Raw genomic sequence first — 19,444 nt, forward strand, 5'->3', positions numbered from 1 at the left:
GATGAATGTCCATTTTGTATCTGTGTATTCAAAGTGGTTAGGATAGATATATAGTTACATTCTCTTAATGAATAGAATGATTTGTTCTATTGGTGTTTGAAAATAGGATATCCAGTCCGCATCTTGTACAGCAATTAACCACTAACAAGAATGTATGCAGTGTGGTAATTATTGAAACTGCTCTACCGATTTGATTTGAAACTGTCTCATTGCTATTTATCAATAAAATTATGTCCAAAAAAATGGAAAAAATAAAAAATAAAAAAGAATAAAAAATAAAAGCATTTTCATCAGCTAAGCAGCTATTGCTCAAAATAGTTAGCATATATAATACAAACATAATAATTTTAATAGCATGCCTATTAATAAAATAATTTCTCAGATTTGTTCTTTATTACTTAGATGTCCAAACCATAGTCTTTTAAAGTTGCAGTTACCATTCAAAGATAAGTATTTTAACTTCTTTATGAAATTAAGTCTTCATATATGTTCAGAAAGGAAAGTATCAAAAAAATTAAAAACAAAACTATCAATAATTATTAATTCTTAGAATGTAGCATTATTAGTACAATGTAAAAATTAGCAAAACAGGTTAACATTAAATATTTAATGACGTCGTAGCATTTAAATAGACCAATGTCTTATCTAGTTTGCAACTAACACTAAATTTGTTTTATTTACTGATTGATTTTTTTTTTAATGTATTTATAACAGGGTCTCACTACACAGATAGGACTCATCGTCCTTCTGTTTTTTAGCCTCCCAAGCGCTGGGATTACAGGTGTGTGCCACCACACCCAGTCTCATTATATATATTCACAGCACACCCTCGGAGAGGGGCCAGCACAACAGGCCAGGAATCAAACCCCTGGCCCCTGTGTCTGCTTAAGCAGGCGCTTTAAACTGCTGAGCTATCTGGCCAGCCTTTTGATTGACTGATTTTTGAGACAGGGTCTCACTTTATAGTTTAGGCTATGCTAGAACTTACAGCGATCCTCCTGTCTCAGCCTCCCAACTTCTGGGATTACAGATGTGTGCCAGCTAAAAGAATCATTTTTTAAAAAAACTTCCCTATAACTTAGACTTAAGTTTATCAGTACATATTCTTGGACTCTCATGTTACTGTCTCCTTAAAAAAGTATTTTGGATACAAAGCATAAAATACCCAGGTTTGAAAATGGGAGTTCTCAGGTCAGGAAGACAGCTCAGTAGAATGGGTCCTGAGTTCAATCCCCAATTCCACAAAAAAAAAAAGAAAGAAAGAAAGAAAGAAAGAAAGAAAGAAAGAAAGAAAGAAAGAAAGAAAGAAAGAAAGAAAGAAGAAAAGAAAATGGAATTCTCTGCCTTCTATAGATCTACATCATAAAGACCCATCAGGTTTACATAAGGGTGTGACATTTGTAGATTTCATAGATTGTCCCTGCATATATAGCCTGTGTCATATGTCAGACTTGTGACTCTCCCTTGGCTGGGCAGCTTCACATTTGTTACAGTACAACAGAAATAGAAATTTCCATTTTTCTCTGAAGTAGAGTTTCCATGTTACTCTTGACAGTTTAAAATACATTTGACAGTAAGTAAAAAAAAAAGTAGTGTCTTTTTAAAAAAATTTTCCAGACATACTCTGGTAATTCTTTGTTACTTGGAAAAAAAAATACCAGTATATCTGATTAGCTATTTCTAGCTACATGAAGATACTGACGTGGTAATCACTGGCTACAATTTGATGTTTAATGATTATAATAAAGATTATCAGTAGTCTTGATTTTTTAAAAAAATGTACTTTTATCCAGTTAATCTCTAAAGGTCACAGAGCTTTTAAGGTAGCTGAATCCCTTTCTTTGCTATTTAACTATCTACATTATTATAATAACATCTATAATAACTACATTATTATAGTAACATCTACTATCAGTAATATCTGAATTCCTAAAGGTATCCTGTACCTTTTTATCTTCTTATTCCAGAAATTTGGTACATTGTATTTATATAGTTTTTTAAAATCTTTTATTTATTTGGTACACGGTGTCATTACACAGTTCAGACTTGTAATGATCTTCCTGTTTCAGCCTCTCCAGTGCTGGGATTACAGGTGTATGCCACCACACCCAGTTTTGGTGGCCAGCACAGCATGTCCAGAGTTCTGCGGCAGCAAGGTGTGTGATCCTAGGGATCAAATCCAGGTCCTCGTGCTTGCCAGATAGGCCCTTAGACCTCTGAGCTATCTCCCCAGTCCTGTTATATATTTTGATCTTTAAAATAATATCAAAATAATTTCCTACCAGAAGCTGAAGTAGTATCTTCATTGTCATACTTTTCATGCCATTCCATCGTCCTGTAGTAGCTCAGCATAACTTCCCAGAGTGCTTTGCACAGATCCGCAAGGCAAGGAATATAACTATCTGGTGTAACATGCTGAAGGAAATGAGAAAAGCGAATTTGCAAATTACTGTTTACTTGTATAGCTAATCAAAATAAAATGTTCTATTACTATTGAAATTATTTTATAAATTATAGTAAGAAAACTACCTCTACTAACAAATTTAAAGAGAAAATTAATAAAATTCTTTACATTCCCATTTCAACATGACATTTTTCTGCTCCTTAGTACACTATGAATCAACTATATTCACAGAACCTCAGAGTCTAAAAAATACTACTGCATCACCAGCTGTTCTCATAAACAGCAGCGTAAACTTTCTGACGTATGTTTTTCAAAAACATGCTCCTAAACGTAGCAACCCAGCTGTATATTTATCCTCAGATGTGAGTAACAACTAGAAAAATGGGAGGTGGTCTTCAATGCAATCACCTCATTTGTATAAACTCAAAAAGTAGCTTTGAGCATCTCCAAATTCTTTAAACCAAATCGATACAGACATTCCACATCTAACAGTAAAACTCTTCAGCTTGAATCATCTCAATGTTCTAACAAGAAGGCATGACTTTTTTCCCTATCTTTTGTGAAAAGTCATTCTGCCTAATTTCTATTTTGCAGGGTTCTCATTTGCCACACTGTGATATTTGCTCCATCATTTGAGATGTTCTAGGATTCCTTTAGTTTGTGCTACACCACCCACAACTGGTCAAGTTACCAGTACACTGAAAGGCTCTGCCTGTGGCTACAGCAAGAACAGCTACCGTGTGGCGGCTGCTCAGGATGACAGAGTTGGTGGCTGTCTTCTCTCTCCAGGGTTTTATTCCCATGGCAATCTCTCCTTCCTCAGCTTCCACATTTGTCAAACATTCATGTAGCTATTAAAAACACTAACTTGTGTGACTCACGGTATCCAGGAGGGGTTAACGGCAAAAATGCTACAACGGTCTCTAATCTTGAAAGCCTCTCACTATCGTGTGCCCTACAATAAGGTCTAGCCAAAAACAAATGATTATCCAAAGAGATGCTGAAAAAAAAAAAAAAACCTTTATAACACTGAACACCCATTCCTAACTAAAAATTGATCACAAAAATGAGAATTGTTGGCTATTTCCGTAAATTGAGAAAATACCAACACTTAAACCGCTGTGGTCGGGAGCAAAGCGTGCTCATCACCTGTTCACCAATGTTCTGCAGGCTCCCGCCCATGCAATCAGACTACATGAAACATTAAAGGCAAAAGGTGAGAAAAAAAGAAAACTATTTCTGCTAATGACACTGTAACAAACCGGGCTGTTCCTACAGGGTCAGTGATAAAACAAATAAAAACAACAAATGGACTCAGAGTCAACGAACAGTGATGTACTTGAAAAAAAGATCCACAACATAAATTCACACTAGAGTGAATAGTCCATAGATAAAAAGGACTCTTACAAGTTTGGGAAACTGGATACAGAGGTACAAGGTGAACTCCCAGCTACAGTTAAGACAAGAGGCATCATATTGAAAACCTGTCTCAAAAACAAACAAAAATGTTTGGAAAAAACCACAGTAATTCTACAGGAAAATGGGAAAGAAGGCAAATGAACAGACTTCATTGCAACATAAAAAAATGGTCCCAGTGTGCTCACATAACAGCACTGTACCAAAACTGGGACGACACAGTGATTAGCAAGGCCTCCTCTGAGCCTGTAAGCAAGGTGTGGCAGCACAGCCCTGTAATCCCAGTGCTAGGAAGGCTTACGCAGAAGGATCGCTGTGAGCTTGAGGCCAGCCTGGGTTACTTAGTGAGCTGAACATCAACCTAGTCTGCACAGTAAGACCCTGTTACAAAAACAAAAACAAAGAATAACAACAGCACCAAAACGACAACAGCAACAACAACAAATGACCTAAAACACTGGAAATTATGTTCCACTTTCCTCGTTTTTTTTTTCATTTTACTCATAAGACAAATAAATTAAAATTACAAAATAAGCAAATGCTCACTCATCTAACTTAAAATTTTAAAACTGAACATTAGAAATGAGTCCTTCCTCAATCAAACTCTAGCCAGGTTCCTCTGAGCCACCTTTATAACTATGTAACTTTCCCAAGGCCTAAAACCTGGCCTAAAAGGACTTGAACACACTCCACCAGTTTCTAATGGCTCAAGGTCATATCCTTAGGATGCTCCTGCCCTCCCATACCAAGCTTCCCTGAAGAAACTGAAGACAGCCAAAGTAATTTACTGGTACAGCCAACACCCAAGGACAGGCCCCTCACCCAGCCTCCATGGGCATTAGGAACCTAACTTTCACAAGTACCGGTTAACAGACTTCAATAGGTTTCAATCACTTTTTCACTTTTTTTTTTTTTTTTTTTTGCAATTTTTTACTTCTTTACTGCATTAAGTCCCTCCCAACCCTCTCTCTAGTCCCTCATTCTCTCTTCAAAATATAAAGTTCCCTTTGTACAATTTTAAATTCAGTTCAGTTCATGCTATACTCTTTAACTGGAATACTCTATTATTGATAAAAATCTGTCCCAACCACTTTAGTGACTGACTTTCTTTTCCTCGGACACCACACACACTCATATGTATTCTGTTGGTCAGGCTGTGAAGAAAAGGGCACTCCAATACATTTGCTGGTGGGAATACAAAACACTACACCCCTGAGGAAGCCTTGGACTTGGCACCATGTAACAAAACACTCTACCTTGGTGTCAGGCACGGTGGCACAATTTGTAATCCCAACATGCTCGGAGGCTGAGGCAGGAAGACCACAAGTGGGAGCCCAGCCAAGGAAACTCAGTGACTTAGGGAGACCCTACCTCAAAATTTAAAAAAAAAAAAAAATTCTAAAGGTTTAGGCTTATAGCTCAGCTTAAAGAGCCTTTATTTAACCTCTAGTACTCCAGTACTGAAAAGAAAACAAAACAGTATACAGTGTACAAAGACTGATCAAACAATTGATATATTTAAGTTATATACATAAAATATATATAAAACATAAAACACAAAAATATTATTTCCCCAAAATTCTCCCCCTTCCTTGGAACACACCTATCCCATCACTCGCTACGATGTGAAGCAGTTCTGGAGTCCTCTGTCATAAGGGTCCCTTTAAAGCATTATAAAAAGTAAAGTGGATGCCGCTGCTGAGTGCCACCCACCAGAAGGGCAGGTGGTAAAACACTGCACTGTGTTCTCTCTATCTTACTCAGACTTCTGGCTCCTTCCATGTCAAAATAGCCATGAAAGGAAAACTGAGGTGGCCATAACAGTGTAATTAAAAACATGAGAGAGGACTTCCAGAAGTGTTTCAGCAAGTGACAAGAATGATGGCATTCATGTTTGAAGCCAGGGGGAGTATTTTGAGGAGAACTAATGACAATGTGTCTTTTACTGTAACAATTTTTTTAAGATTTAAATATTCACTATAGTGTTGATAATATATTGTGGTTTTGCTTTGAACTAGCAATCTCGTTTCTAGAAATCTTTCCTGAAGACACCTCCACAATGGGAATTACACACATACAAGGCTGTACAGTAAAAGCTTATTTGTAAATATAAAATATTAAAATCACATAAGACTGGTAGAATAAACTATCATTCATATATCCTTAAAAGTACTACAAAATTGTAAAAAATAATTTGTGGCAAGTTGTCATGCTTAATTTTATAACTGCTACCTTCCAATGAACCAGTTTTACTTCATTTTCCTCACTTTACTCTAGCATTTCATTACACTTAAGCCATTTCTTAACATTACTGACCTATTGTCTTAACCAATACTGATGCATAGTGTAAGAAAACAATCACTGACTGAAATAAAAATACCTCTCTGTAAGGGATCTTTTCTAGCTTTCATAAACTCAAGTTTTCATGCATTCATATGATGTAAATATACTTAATCTATGCATTTTTCAACATTCCTTCTGGTAGGAAAGTAGCACTAATCATCTTTCTTCCAAAGAAAAATTACATAAGTAACTGTATTACAGACCACCGATTAATTTCTTTTATACTTGTCACAGTTTAATCAAGCAGAAAATTAACACTTAGACGTACTCTGTATTCTCCACTTATTCACAAAGTAGCTACATTATTGGCCTACCTATTTGTTATGTTAGCTCTTGAGATTTGCTGAAACAGATTTGTACAAATGCACACATAAATATATACAATTTTTTAAAAATCTGAGATAATGCAATGAAGTTATACCAAGTCTTTTTCTCACTGAATCAAGAATGATTTACAGATCTAGCCAAGCCACTGCATTTGCCTAAGTCTATGAAAAGTTCTCAAATATAATTATCTTTAAATATAATCATGTTTACAAGCATAAGATCATGGTATCTTTAGCACCAAGGATTTGAGTAACGTGATCATTCTTGTCTGATTCAATCTTAAAATAAAAACAATTTTAGAGACTTTTATTAAATATAACAAACAGTTTAAGGAAAAGGGAACAATTTTTTTAAATATGGTTTCAACAGATTCATACGCAGATTTCTTAATCTCTGTACCTGTCAGTTGTGCTGGCCATAAGTTGGATTCATCCATGATAAAATCAGACACTTTTCATTAATTATGTGATGTAACCACACGATGTCTACCCTCGCAGCCACAAATGCTTCTCATGCTTTTGACACCACATCCTTAAAATTGCTCGCAGCTAGTATTTGCAAATTATCTTATGAAAATCACCTCCAAACAGAGAACCTTACTGGACCAACAAATAATTACCTAAGGAATTACAGGGACAGACCAAGAAGACTGAAATTTCTCAACCACCCATACAATCTCTACTCACCCAGTAACTCTTCAGATCTGCACAGCAGTTCAGAAAGAGATACAGATCAAGAATAAGAGGTCCTGTATTCCAATTGGCACCAATTCCACAACTTAAACAGTCACATGATACCAAACAGTAAGGCCACTCTGGACGTGTTTTCACCTCCCTAAATCTTCCTGTCTCGTTCCTGGCTTAAGTCATTTACCAATTAGTAAATATCTAACACTGAAATTAACCTCAAGTTTCGATGAAGCGGGGATTCATTTGGCACAACAGGAATATCTCATGACAACACTATATGGTAATTCTAGTTCTACATTCATATCATATATGGGGAAAAAAGCAATAAAAGCCTTCAATGGATTATTTTAGAAAACATTTACACAGTTGAGATCCCCTCAAGAACTACATAATGTGTCCTAAACTTTTTTTAAAATTAAAGACAAGAAGTAGAAATTTAATTGCAGACTATCTTTAGGTTCTATAGCTATTTCCAACTTCATCTTCAATGAAAGTTGTGTGGTAAGAGGAAAAAGAACAAAGATACAAAACTAGGATGAAATTAACTCATCAAAAGCAGCCATGTGCTAGCTGTGATTAGAAATAATAAGCTGAGGCCATTTTCAAATAGTGCACAAGCAACCTTTCTGAGTCTGAGGCACACATTAAAGAATGTCATCCTTTGGATGTTCATTAAATACAAAGTAAAGTGATAAGAGGGAAAAAAGAGGCACAGAGTTAACCTCTATTTATTGCATAATTTCTTTTATATTCATCAAAAACCTGCATTACCAGATCCCTCCAAAAATCTAAGGAAGATTCTTTTCATAAGATCAAAATAAAAATTCTCAGAAGAATCCATAGAACATTATTTCGTTTTTATTTAACACGTAGATTTAAAACTCTAATCCTAACAAACATGAAGAGAACAGGCACTTGGTATCCTATGATCCAAAATTCACCGCACCCTACCCTACCCTACCCTACCTTACCCCTACCCCTACCCCTAACCCTACCCTACCCTACCCTACCCACACACACACACACACACACACACAAACACGCACACACACACACACACACGCGCGCACACACACAGATTTCAAGAACCAACAAAAGGTTGTGAGTAGTGTTAGATGAATATGATTAGCACTGTGAGCTCGTGTCATCAGAGGTTGCTGAGAACACTTCCCTAAAGACACTTCTGGAAATATACTACTGGTCAAAACAGAACTAGGCCCAGAGAGCTAAAACATTCTGTGCAGGGGGACTGAAGGAAATATCTGGACTAAGCAGCCACGGACCACCTGTCCAATCTTTCAAATGGTAAATTCCAAACTAAAAGTATCTTAAGTACTTTCTCAGCATAAGAAATCAGAAAGATGGTACCAGACACAGTAGCAGGAAGAGCGCTGACCTGGATAGAGCATATGTGGATTTAGGGACCAACCTTGTGACTTGTGACAGGTCATCACTCTTTCAGATCACTTCAAGTATTTAAATCTCAAAGGTTAAAGCAAATCACCTAGCCTCCATAATACTCCACAGATAAAAATAAGCATCCGCTTGGTTCATTCATGATTTAAAATGCATCATGGAAAAAATAGTTATTCTCCTCTCCTAGGCATGTCATTAATAGTAAATATGTACATAACCATAGATAATGTAATGTGTCTGATATAAATGGCCCAGACTTGCCTGAACCAAGTAGCACCTTATTATCAAACAAGTAAAGGATGTGTAATTAGAATACGCATTCTCTTTCAAAGTTTCACATCATAAAATGCCATTCATTCGTCCTGCGCTTCCTGAAATGTTTAAATATAAAATCATTATTAAATTAAGGATAGAGGGGCCAGGGAGATGGCTCAGTAGAGTAAATGCTTGCCTGGCAAGCTCAAGGGCCTGAGTTCAATCCCCAGTTCTGGAAAAAAAAAAAAAAAAAAATTAAGGATAGGGGTTTTGGGCAAGTTTCAAAAATGATTTTTCTATAAGTAAGTTACTTATTTTTTCCTGCTGCCAATTTCATGCCACCTTCCAAAAATAAACTGGCACTTTATATCCCCAATTCCTGCCCCTACAAATGACCCAGCATCAGTCTACATTAATTATATTGATAGTTTTAAGGGCTCTTAAACTAATACAACGGAGAGGACTTGCCACACCCTCAGCAGTTTCAGGGGCAGAGGGCACAAAAGGGGAGGGGAGCGGAGGGCCAGCATTTTTGCATTAAGAAAAAAGTATTAAAAAGCAAACACTGATTTGGAACATGAATTGAAATATACTTTTGAATAATTCTGGAAACACAAGCCAAAAGTCTTAAAATGTAAAGACTGACAATAGAATATCATTTTGCATGATTTATCCTAAAGAACTAAAGCATAGATTTAGCTGTAAGAATATTTTCTATCATTTTGTTCATAATGACAAAAGATGGAAATGAAACAGACATCTCAGAGGATGAATCCACAGGATCTCTTATACTGAAATGGTATTCTAAAAAGTTATATGAGTTTCACCTTTATTGAAATGGAAAACTGCTTATAACATACGTGGGAAAATGACTTAAGAGTATATCAGCTACTTTCATAAGTCTGCTTACACATATAATAAAAGAGCCAGTTTTACAGGCAGACATAAATTTTCTTCTTGTCTGTCTTCTACAATTAATGTATCTTAAGAGAATTATATTAATAAATACATAGCATGTATTAACAAAAACTACATACCTATATTAATCCTAACTATAAAGACTACATGTGACATGCAACTATGACAGTAGATTATTTTAAAAAGCCTGAACACAGAAAAAAAAAAAAAGAAGCAGTTAATTCTAAAGAATACCAAACAATAAAATCAATAAATAAGTAAAAATAAGGGGCCAGTGAGATAGCTCAAGGGTCTAAAGCGCCTGCTTGGGCAAGCTTAGGCAGGTGCAGGGTACCATGGTTTGATCCCCAGCACCACATGCCACTACAGTCCCACACTCAGGGCAGGCTGAAGTGGCCACATACAAAAATAAACAATCAAACAAACAAACAGAACCAAAGAGCAAGTCTGATTCTATAAATGAACATTATTAAATTTAGTTTTGAACTTCCTACAGACATCATTGAAAGCAAAAAAATAAATAAATAAATAAAAGCTAGTATCCTCTCACACTATCTGATCAAAGAAAATAAATTAGGGCCAGGGAGATGGCTCAATGGAATTAGCGCTTCCCTGGCAAGCGCAAGGGCCTGAGTTCAATTGGCAAGTGTAAGGGCCTGAGTTCAATCCCTGGTTCTGCAAAAAAAAAAAAAGGAAAATAAATTAATTTTTCACAACAAAGAGTACCCTGAGAATCTATAAACAGAAACATGTTTTATACCCAAAGAAAGAAATTGTCTTTAGTTTTTTATATGACTATCAAAGTAGACAATATACAATGGAACTTTTACCAAACGCATCTATTGACAGTATTAATTAAAAAACTGATACTAGATGATTGTGATTCAATTTTTAGGAGCTATTACTTATAAGAATGAAATTCTACAAGCCTATAGGGATGACAAATTAGACTAGACTCTGTCTTCCTGTATGTATACATACAAACCATCTGTAATGGCACAGCACTTGAGGACCACTGCTAAATAACTTTCACATGCCAACATGTGAAATCATACTCTGAAATCATTTCAGTTGTTTTCTAAAAGGCAAACTGTATTCACCCCAAAGTCTGACTAAAGTATGAAGTTCATTTCAAAAAACAGAACTCAAAACTCCATAAGACCATCTGGAAAGTAACTGGAAAAAGCTTAAAATCATTTAGCTGATATATCCAACTATATTATCATAAAATTTTTAAAAATATCCTAATCAACATCTTGAAATAAATGTCACAGGAAAAACCATCATCCTACCAAATATACGTTATTTGAAAAAAAAAAAAAAAAAAAAAAAAAACAACAACAACAACAAAAAAACCTTTAACCTAACTTTTCTTTTGTTATAAAAAAAAAAAAAAAGATGACTATAAACACTCAACCTACAAAGGGTCTCTATACAAGGTCAATAAATTAAGGGCTTCCATGTCATCTCAATAAATCTCTCCCAAAAAAAGGTGTAAATGTATTGGATAAATCAAATGTAAATCCAATCAAAAAGCTTAATTTTTTAAGTAAATAAAATTGCCATTAAGGCCCTTTACATAGTTCCTTTCCAGAAAGAAATAAAGTTGAATTCTTTTAAATTTTTGCTAAGCATGAGCCACTGTTTCAAAATAACGTACACATTTTAATGAACCTAAACAATCTGTCTAAAAACAATAAGCCAATATATTCAAGAAAAACAGAAAACTCAAACTAAAGAATAGATTCTACAAAGAAAAAATTTGTTCTAGTTCAATTTTTTAGAAACAGTTTAGTCATCAAAACATGAACATGTTCAGTTCCAAAATTATCTTTAAAAGCTCAAACCAAGTGAGCCTTTAAATTTGACCAATGGTAAAAGGAATGAAGAGCAGAAGTTTCACAATGAGACAGGATCCCACCTGCTTAACAAACTCTGAGATTCTGTTCATGAGAGTTAATAAAAACAGAATATTAAGTTTGACCCAGATTTCTTTCTACAAGGATTTTTTTTAAAAATTAGCTTAATTTCACTCAGCTCATTTAGGCTGACATTTGAAAGTAAATGAAAATAATACTATGAATGAAGCAAGTTGACGATTACCTTTTTATTTCTAAGCTCTTTCCATTTAAAGGAAGAACAATTGTTCTCTACTCAAAGGAATTCTATCTCCCCCTTCCTCTGTACCATTAATTATAATTTTTTTTAAATCCGTTAATGTCTAAAGACTTCCTTCAAAATATTATCACAGGATAGAGAAAATAAACTGCCAAAATGCCTACTCTCTCTTCTCATTCAAAACTGTGCCACAAGGAGCACCTTCTATTTATGTCTGAAGACTTGCTTCTTCCTACCTTTTACTCCACTCTCACATCTGCTCCTACACAAACACATCCTCAATTACTGCCAGCTACTTTTGTTTACTTTTACTATTTCATGGTGGTAGGGATCAAAGTCAGGGCCTTGTACATGCTAAGGACGCACTCTACCACTAAGCTCCACCCCACTTTTAATCAGAAGTGACAATGACTCCCCCTTACCACCGATGGGATATTGAGTCCTTACTTCCAAATCAACTTCCTTGCCATTCTAGAAACTTGGTATTTGCTCCCACCTGACTTTCCACTGCAGTCTTGCACCTTGCCATTAGCCCCTAGAAAAGCAAATGGCACTGCCAGCTCTCCAAGCCTGAAGCTAATCATTCTCTTTTCTTCACACTCTCTATCACCCCATCAACAAGAACTACTTCTGAAACAAAGTGCAAATCCACCCCTTTCTTGCCTGTTGAATATTTAATGCTTCTTTAAAAATGAAAAGGGGAAAACTGATTATAGATACACAGATAGCATGCAAATGCATGGAAAGACTAAATGAGGGTGAGTGCTTGGAAGCACCCCAGAGGCAAGTGTAGAAAGGAATTCAGAGACAGTAAAAGAAGCCCCAAGAGAAGAGAGGCAATTTGGAAGCAACTGCACCCCAGTCTCAGCAACTTTCACCTCCCTTTGAGTGAGCTCCACGTTTTCTATGAGGAAAAAGCAATATGGGAGAAAAAGCTTTGGGCACACTTTGTAGTATAATCTTCAAGTGGTGAGTGTAAAGAAAAAGGGAATACGAATTTTAAACCCGAGAGAGGGAAGGACGTGTGACCAGTAATTAAGCAACTACGTACTGTACAAAGATCTTTATATTGTAGTTTCTGGAATTTTGTATCTGTGTTTTCTGCACATAGTTCCACATAACCAAGGACAACTTGAAACACAGTATTATGAATGGCTTGGGTGAAGTGCATATGAAGCTGATCCATTGCAGTCTGTGGAAAGAAAAAAACAAAACAAAACAAAATATAACTTTGTATTCTTAAATAAATTTCGACAGACTGAAAAAACACATGGAAAAATCTTCATCAATTGTAACTATAGCACACAGATCACTCTTAGTCTCAGAACTGGCTGCAATGAGTGCTCTTTGCAAATAACGCTTCCTATAACCAGGGACACCGTACCACTCAAGACAAGCCTGAGTTGTATGTACTGCTGTGATGGTCTGTAATTGTACCTGGCATTCATAATGAGTTTTCAAAGGTACTATGCAAAATCACACTTCTGGGTCCCCTCTGCCATCAGTCACTTTCTCACATCATTCGGTCCATTACTCAGTGCTCACCTCAGCACTATCTTTCCTGATTATCCTACTTAACTCAGTATCATCACTCTGTCTGCTTATCCTGATTTGTACCTCTTTGTAGTACTTTTAATCACCAGACAGCATATTAATTGATTTATTTAATGTCTGCATCTCTCACAAGAAGATAATGCAGATGGTATCCTATATGCAGGTACCTGGAGCAATGCGTCTGGTAGTTACTAACAAATATTTAATGAATAAAAACAATCCTATGGAAGAAATTAGAGGCTGGAGGTCTTTAAATATGGCATTCAAAATTGCCAAGTATATTTTTCTTTCTTGCATTTTGCCCCAGGTATAGCTTAAGACAGTACCTAGAATAAATTAGTAAGTTGCAACAATTCAGATGTTAAAATATAAGTAGAATTTAAGTGGTCTGGCAAAGCCTTAAATTTCCTTATGAGAGAAGAGACCATTTAAAGGAAGAAAACATTCATATCCATCATGTTTAAACACTGTACGGCTAAACCCAAAGAATATATACTGAGCTTTCAAGTCATGGCTGTTGTTCCAATTTTCTCAAGGAAGACTTTGAACAGTAAAAATGTGCAAAACCATGCATCACAAGGGAAGCTATGACATGAGAATAATAGAATCTTCTGGAAAATCTTGTAAATGGAATGGACCTGTTTTATAGCTAACCACACACACTCTACAAAAGTTTATACACTATATAGAGGGACTCACACTAGCCTATCTGGGAACCAATGAAGTCGGATACTGTAGTGAAAGGCCATTTTTTAAGTCCAAAAGCTGTGCTTCAAGAGATTACATCTCCCCCTGAATTACCTTATAATGTACTTTTCCTAAATCCTATACAAAAATATTAAACCTGGCAAGCAGTTCACAGTTCAAAACAAACATAACTTTTTACTCTACTACATACACCCTGGGACTATACAAACAACATTACTATTGTTAATTCAGCATAAAAATGTACGTTTTCAAATGAGACCTTTTAAGGAACTACAATAATAACACTCAGATTTAAGCATGAAAGTCAATAGATACCTGATTTAGGCGGGGAAAAAAAAAAAAAACAAAGAACATCTTTTTAAAACTAACCTGTGTTTTTCCAAGAAGACGATAAGCTTGTTGAACCTTGGTATAATGACTGATATCAAAATTTTTGCAGATTTTGGAAAGGGCTACATCCAGTTGTTCCTACATAATTAAAACAGGAAAACTAAAGCGATTAAGGAACTAGGTTTTGAAGACTAGAGGAAAGTATTAAAACCAGTCTCTCACTTTTAATTAATATCACAACATACCATCAAAACGGACTTAGCAGACAAACAATAAAATTATAAGTAGATAACTTTACTACGTTAGCAATTGCAATCAAGTTTACTAAGAGGTTATTCATGTGAGTTCTATGCTTTCAAATCCATGCTTAGCATTTTAAGGAAAACAAAGAGTGATAGTTTCTCAAGGGATTCTATTTTTTTCTTAACTTCGTGTTTCCTCAAGCATCTACCAGCCTCTTACAATTATAAGTGAATTTGCAGAACTACTGAAATACAACAAAGCAATCTTTCTATAATTACTAAAAAGAAATTCCCCAAAAATACTGATATTGACAGTACATATATGAAGCTTTAAGCCTTTATATTTAAATGCACTACCTTGTTTATGGTAGTTCTATTTCAGTGGCTTCATTTTTAAATAATGATTTTCTATATAGGTATAGAATAATATTTCTTATGACATTTACACAATATCTGAACTCAAAAAGCCTTCTGAGAAGTAAACAGTCAGGGAAGTGTTTACTTAATTCAAGGCAGTTGTTTTAGTGATTATCAAATAAATTAGTATTTTCACAACTAGCAAATGATTGCATTTGTGATCAAAGACTACTTTCACAAAAGTCCAACTTTTGCATTTATCAAAAGGCAATAAAGTAAAGTATTACAGGATTAATTCTTATTAAGCTTATTAAAATGAATATCCTGCTTTGCAAAGATTCCCAAGACAAAACAAGAATTTTGAATATACATAGGAGGAAAAATAAGCCTTTATGTTTACACCTTTTTCTTTCCACTTTCTACATTTTTGATGAATCATATGAGATATTATGAGAAGGTTCATGCCTTTAGGAAAGTTTTTCATCAGCCAATAGTTACACGTAACTAACTCACTAAGTTAAAAGGGACAAGCAGGAGATAAATTATAATTAATAGTATTTTGGCTATAATATTATTTACATGAGCAAATACCTACATAGCATGGAGATTTTTCTAGAAATGATATTTCAAAGTACTGTTTTGAGGTCCCATAATTCCAAAAGTACTGAATTTACAAGTAGATCAATATTACCATGACCAATAATGAATACTGCACACAAAAAAAACCCAAGAGTTTAAATGTACTGATTTAGAAAAAGCTGGTAACAACACAAAGGTAAACTGGCATGCTGCACCTGTGCTATTCAAACGCGTCTGAACACGGCCACTTCACACAACAAAACCATTCTTACCTCAATTTGTTCTAAAGTATCTTGCAGCTTTGAATTCAGCTCACTATGGAATAAAACAGAGTTCCATGAATCTATTTTTTTTTTAAAAATTAAGTACTAAATAAATTCAGTGCATTAGCTGAATAAATAACAAATACAAAGAGTATGAGCAGTAAGATGCTAATTCTACACAAGGTACAATAAGGCAAGAGTAAGAGCAGAAAAACAATTAGAAACATGAGTCACTAATGATAGCCACTGGATTGTATGAGTAGAAAATCCTATAAATATCTACAAATAGAATTAAAACCATGAGAGTTAAAATGTGATTTAATTTTATTTTATTTTTTAATACTTTCATTTATCTATTTATTTTTGGGGCCCATTTAGCCCACGCTGGGCAGGGCTGGTGCGGCATATGGTGCCACAGAGTGAACCATGCTTGCCTAAACTTGCCTGAGCAGGTGCTTTAAACTGCAGAGCTATCCTGCCAGCCCTTGTGATCCAATTTTAAGAATAAAAACTATGTTGACAGAAAAGTAAAATTTTAAAGATAAAATTAATTTCTAAACAGGAACAAAATTTGAAAATGAAGTATTTTTATAATACCATTCTTAAAAACCCAATACTTGGGAATCAAGTCCAACAAAAACCACAAAATACAATAGCAAACTAAAATAAGATTTAACTTCATGGAAATTTATACCATCTTAATAGACTAAAACTTTCAACACATTCTCACCAAAATGACCTAAAATAACAAAAATTCTAACCAAAATCCCAACAAGTTTATTTTATTAGTAGAACAAAATAATAATCAGCTTCTAAAAACTGTGGCAAATCAAAGGGCTCAGAATAGACTAAAAAAATGGCTACAGAATGTTAAACAGTATACACTAAAATAGGCACAGGCCTATCACAAATTTACAGCAGAAAGGCAGTACAATGCCGACTCAAGGATACACAAGATGATCAGAAGAACAAAATGAAAACAAAGGACAAATAGCTTGAATGGAAATTTGATAAAGTAGTCATCCAACAGTCCAACAGATATCTGAGTTGATTAGTCATTGAAGGAAACCAAATTAAAATTACAAAACAAAAAACCACAAAACACTGTAGCAATAAAGTGGCCAAAAGAAATATATTTTAAATCAAAACTGGCATTATCAAATGTTAGCAGTAGTGTAACAGTGTGAAATAAATGAAGCAGAGGAAGAAGTTATTACGACTCTAGAAAACTTTTATCTACTGAAACTTAACACACAAATCTTTTATCTGTATCAGGGGTTGAACTCAGGATGTTGTGCTCGCCCAGCAGGCGCTGTGTCGCTGAGCAGTATCACTGGCTGACACACAACTTTTTTAGTACATCAAGTCATGAAACACGTCTAACAAAATGCAGTGTAACATTACGGGCAAAAGCTTAAAATCAATATTTAAATTATTATATTTCATTACTAAAAATAATTTGTGCTATGTAACAAAATAAGCATAATCATAGTATTTTAACATAATGGATGTACTTAAATTACTTTTAAAATAGTAAGAAGTAAAAGATGTAGTTTAACACAACAAAACTGTACCATTTTTAAACAACTGTAACCTATTAATTATAAATTCAGCTGTCACACTCTCAGTAGCTACAGCAAACGGGGAAAGCCACAATACCCGATTCAGTCTCCATAATATAAGTATCAGGAGCTCAAAACAAGGTGGTAGGGAGGGGACAAGACAGAGAAACAAAAATCATTTTCCAGTTACTGGGTTCTGAGAGAAAATTTCACAGCTCTTGAGACACAGGACCTCGTATCTCCAAAGGCTCAAAAGCTTAACACTCTTCGCCACGTACACGCAGGCCTCCTTGCACTTGGGACTCACAGAAGCCTGCGCTGCAAGCCAAAGGAGACCGTGCACCGCAGGGAGACAAATGCACAGGTGTACAAACAGAGTGACGGGTCAGAAGGCAAAGCCACAAGAGGCGACTAGCTAGCTTTCAACGCTCTCACAGACACATCTCCAAACCATTCCAGGAATATGGCCATTTTCTACAAATACTACTTTGTAAAATACAAATATTTTTTCAACTGAAATTGAGGAGAACTGGCGATGATATTCTGAAGTAAAAACTGAGAATGTGCAAAACATTCCTATTGATAATCAACAGTATTGGTTAGATACCTTATTAGAAAAATTAAGACCTCTAACAAGGACTTCTACCTGACAATAAACTGTATTCACAGTTGTAGGCTAAGAAAATACTTGCAGGGGCCAGGGAGATGGCTCAGTATAATAAGTGCTTGCCTGGCAAGTACAGAACTGAGTTCAATCCCCGGTACTGAAAAAAAAAAAAAAAACCCTTGCAGACAGGATTGAGATTCACTTAGAAAACGATTTCAGGTATTTCTTGTCCAAAAACAATGAATTTGAATGAATGAATGAATGAATGAATGAATGAATGACATCTAATGGCTCCAGAACACCTATAAAAGGATAACTAAAAACAGTACCCTTGTAAAGAAGAAAGAAGTAAATACATTTTCACCTTACCCTATTCCGCCCCTTAAACCAACGCAAAACAAGGATAAAGGGCTAAAGCAAATGTGATTATATGCACAATGGAGTACGTACTACATGGTAATTAAAAAGGATTTAAAGCCTATCATTTTGACAACATAGATTAACCTAAAGGACATCACCTTAGATGAAATAAGCCAGCCACAAAAAAAGGACAAATACCACATACCCTCCTCACACATAGAAGTTAAGATAATCACACAGAAGTCAGAAGTAGAACAGTGATTACCAGAATAGAATAATGGTTACCCCAAAATAAAAATTAAAACCTTTAAAAAAATCAGTATCTTCTCTTCCCTACAGCAGTTTCTTCTCTTCTGTTTTCTGCCCTGATAGAAAACATTAACATCCACTCTAACCAGTGGAAAATCCTATCCTCCTAATTCTTTCCTCTTTCGACATATAACTGATAATCAAATCTTTATAATTCCATGCTGCTTCAGTACTTGCCTTATCCTCCTACGCTTACACCTTCTCAGCTGTGACTGAACTCAAGTATTATCACCTTTACCTTGAATTGCTGCAACTGCCTTCTAAAGAAGCTCCACATGCAACGTACACCCCCCCCCACATCCATCCATTCACCTGACAAACACCATTGACCAAGCTCTGTATGACACTTTCCAAAAAAGCATCAGGATTAGCTCTGAGGAGGGGCTTAACTGCACATTCAATATGGTCTGCATTTGGAAGACAATTTTCAAATAGCTTGGTGGCAATGGTCGTAGGCAAGACTCTTCTGAGCCCTATCACTTTCTGCTATTTCGTATTGGGCAGCTTCATAATTATGGTACTTCCCTGATTCCTAAGGACAACTGAGTCTTCAGTTCTTAACTAAAGCAGAATTAAAATTACATTATGGGGGGCCGGGGAGATGGCTCAGTGGAATAAGTGCTTCCCTAGCAAGCGCAAGGGCCTGAGTTCAATCCTTGGTTCTGCCAAATAAATAAATAAATAAAT

General features: G+C 35.3%; 1 protein-coding gene across 1 annotated transcript in view; it reads right to left on the minus strand.

Annotated features, from left to right (window-relative positions):
• Nucleotides 1-19,444, minus strand: part of Vps50 (VPS50, EARP/GARPII complex subunit) — a 137,829-nt gene that overhangs the window by 78,472 nt on the left and 39,913 nt on the right. The window contains exons 11-14 of the mRNA XM_023706534.1: nucleotides 15,929-15,971; nucleotides 14,518-14,616; nucleotides 12,938-13,078; nucleotides 2,283-2,415 (exon numbers count right to left, since the gene is read on the minus strand). Of these exons, the coding sequence (XP_023562302.1) occupies nucleotides 2,283-2,415; nucleotides 12,938-13,078; nucleotides 14,518-14,616; nucleotides 15,929-15,971 (416 nt within the window). The remainder of the gene's footprint in view (nucleotides 1-2,282; nucleotides 2,416-12,937; nucleotides 13,079-14,517; nucleotides 14,617-15,928; nucleotides 15,972-19,444) is intronic.

Source organism: Octodon degus, unplaced genomic scaffold (genome assembly GCF_000260255.1).
Source record: "Octodon degus isolate 3935 unplaced genomic scaffold, OctDeg1.0 scaffold00262, whole genome shotgun sequence".
Classification (NCBI taxonomy): Eukaryota; Metazoa; Chordata; class Mammalia; order Rodentia; family Octodontidae; genus Octodon; species Octodon degus.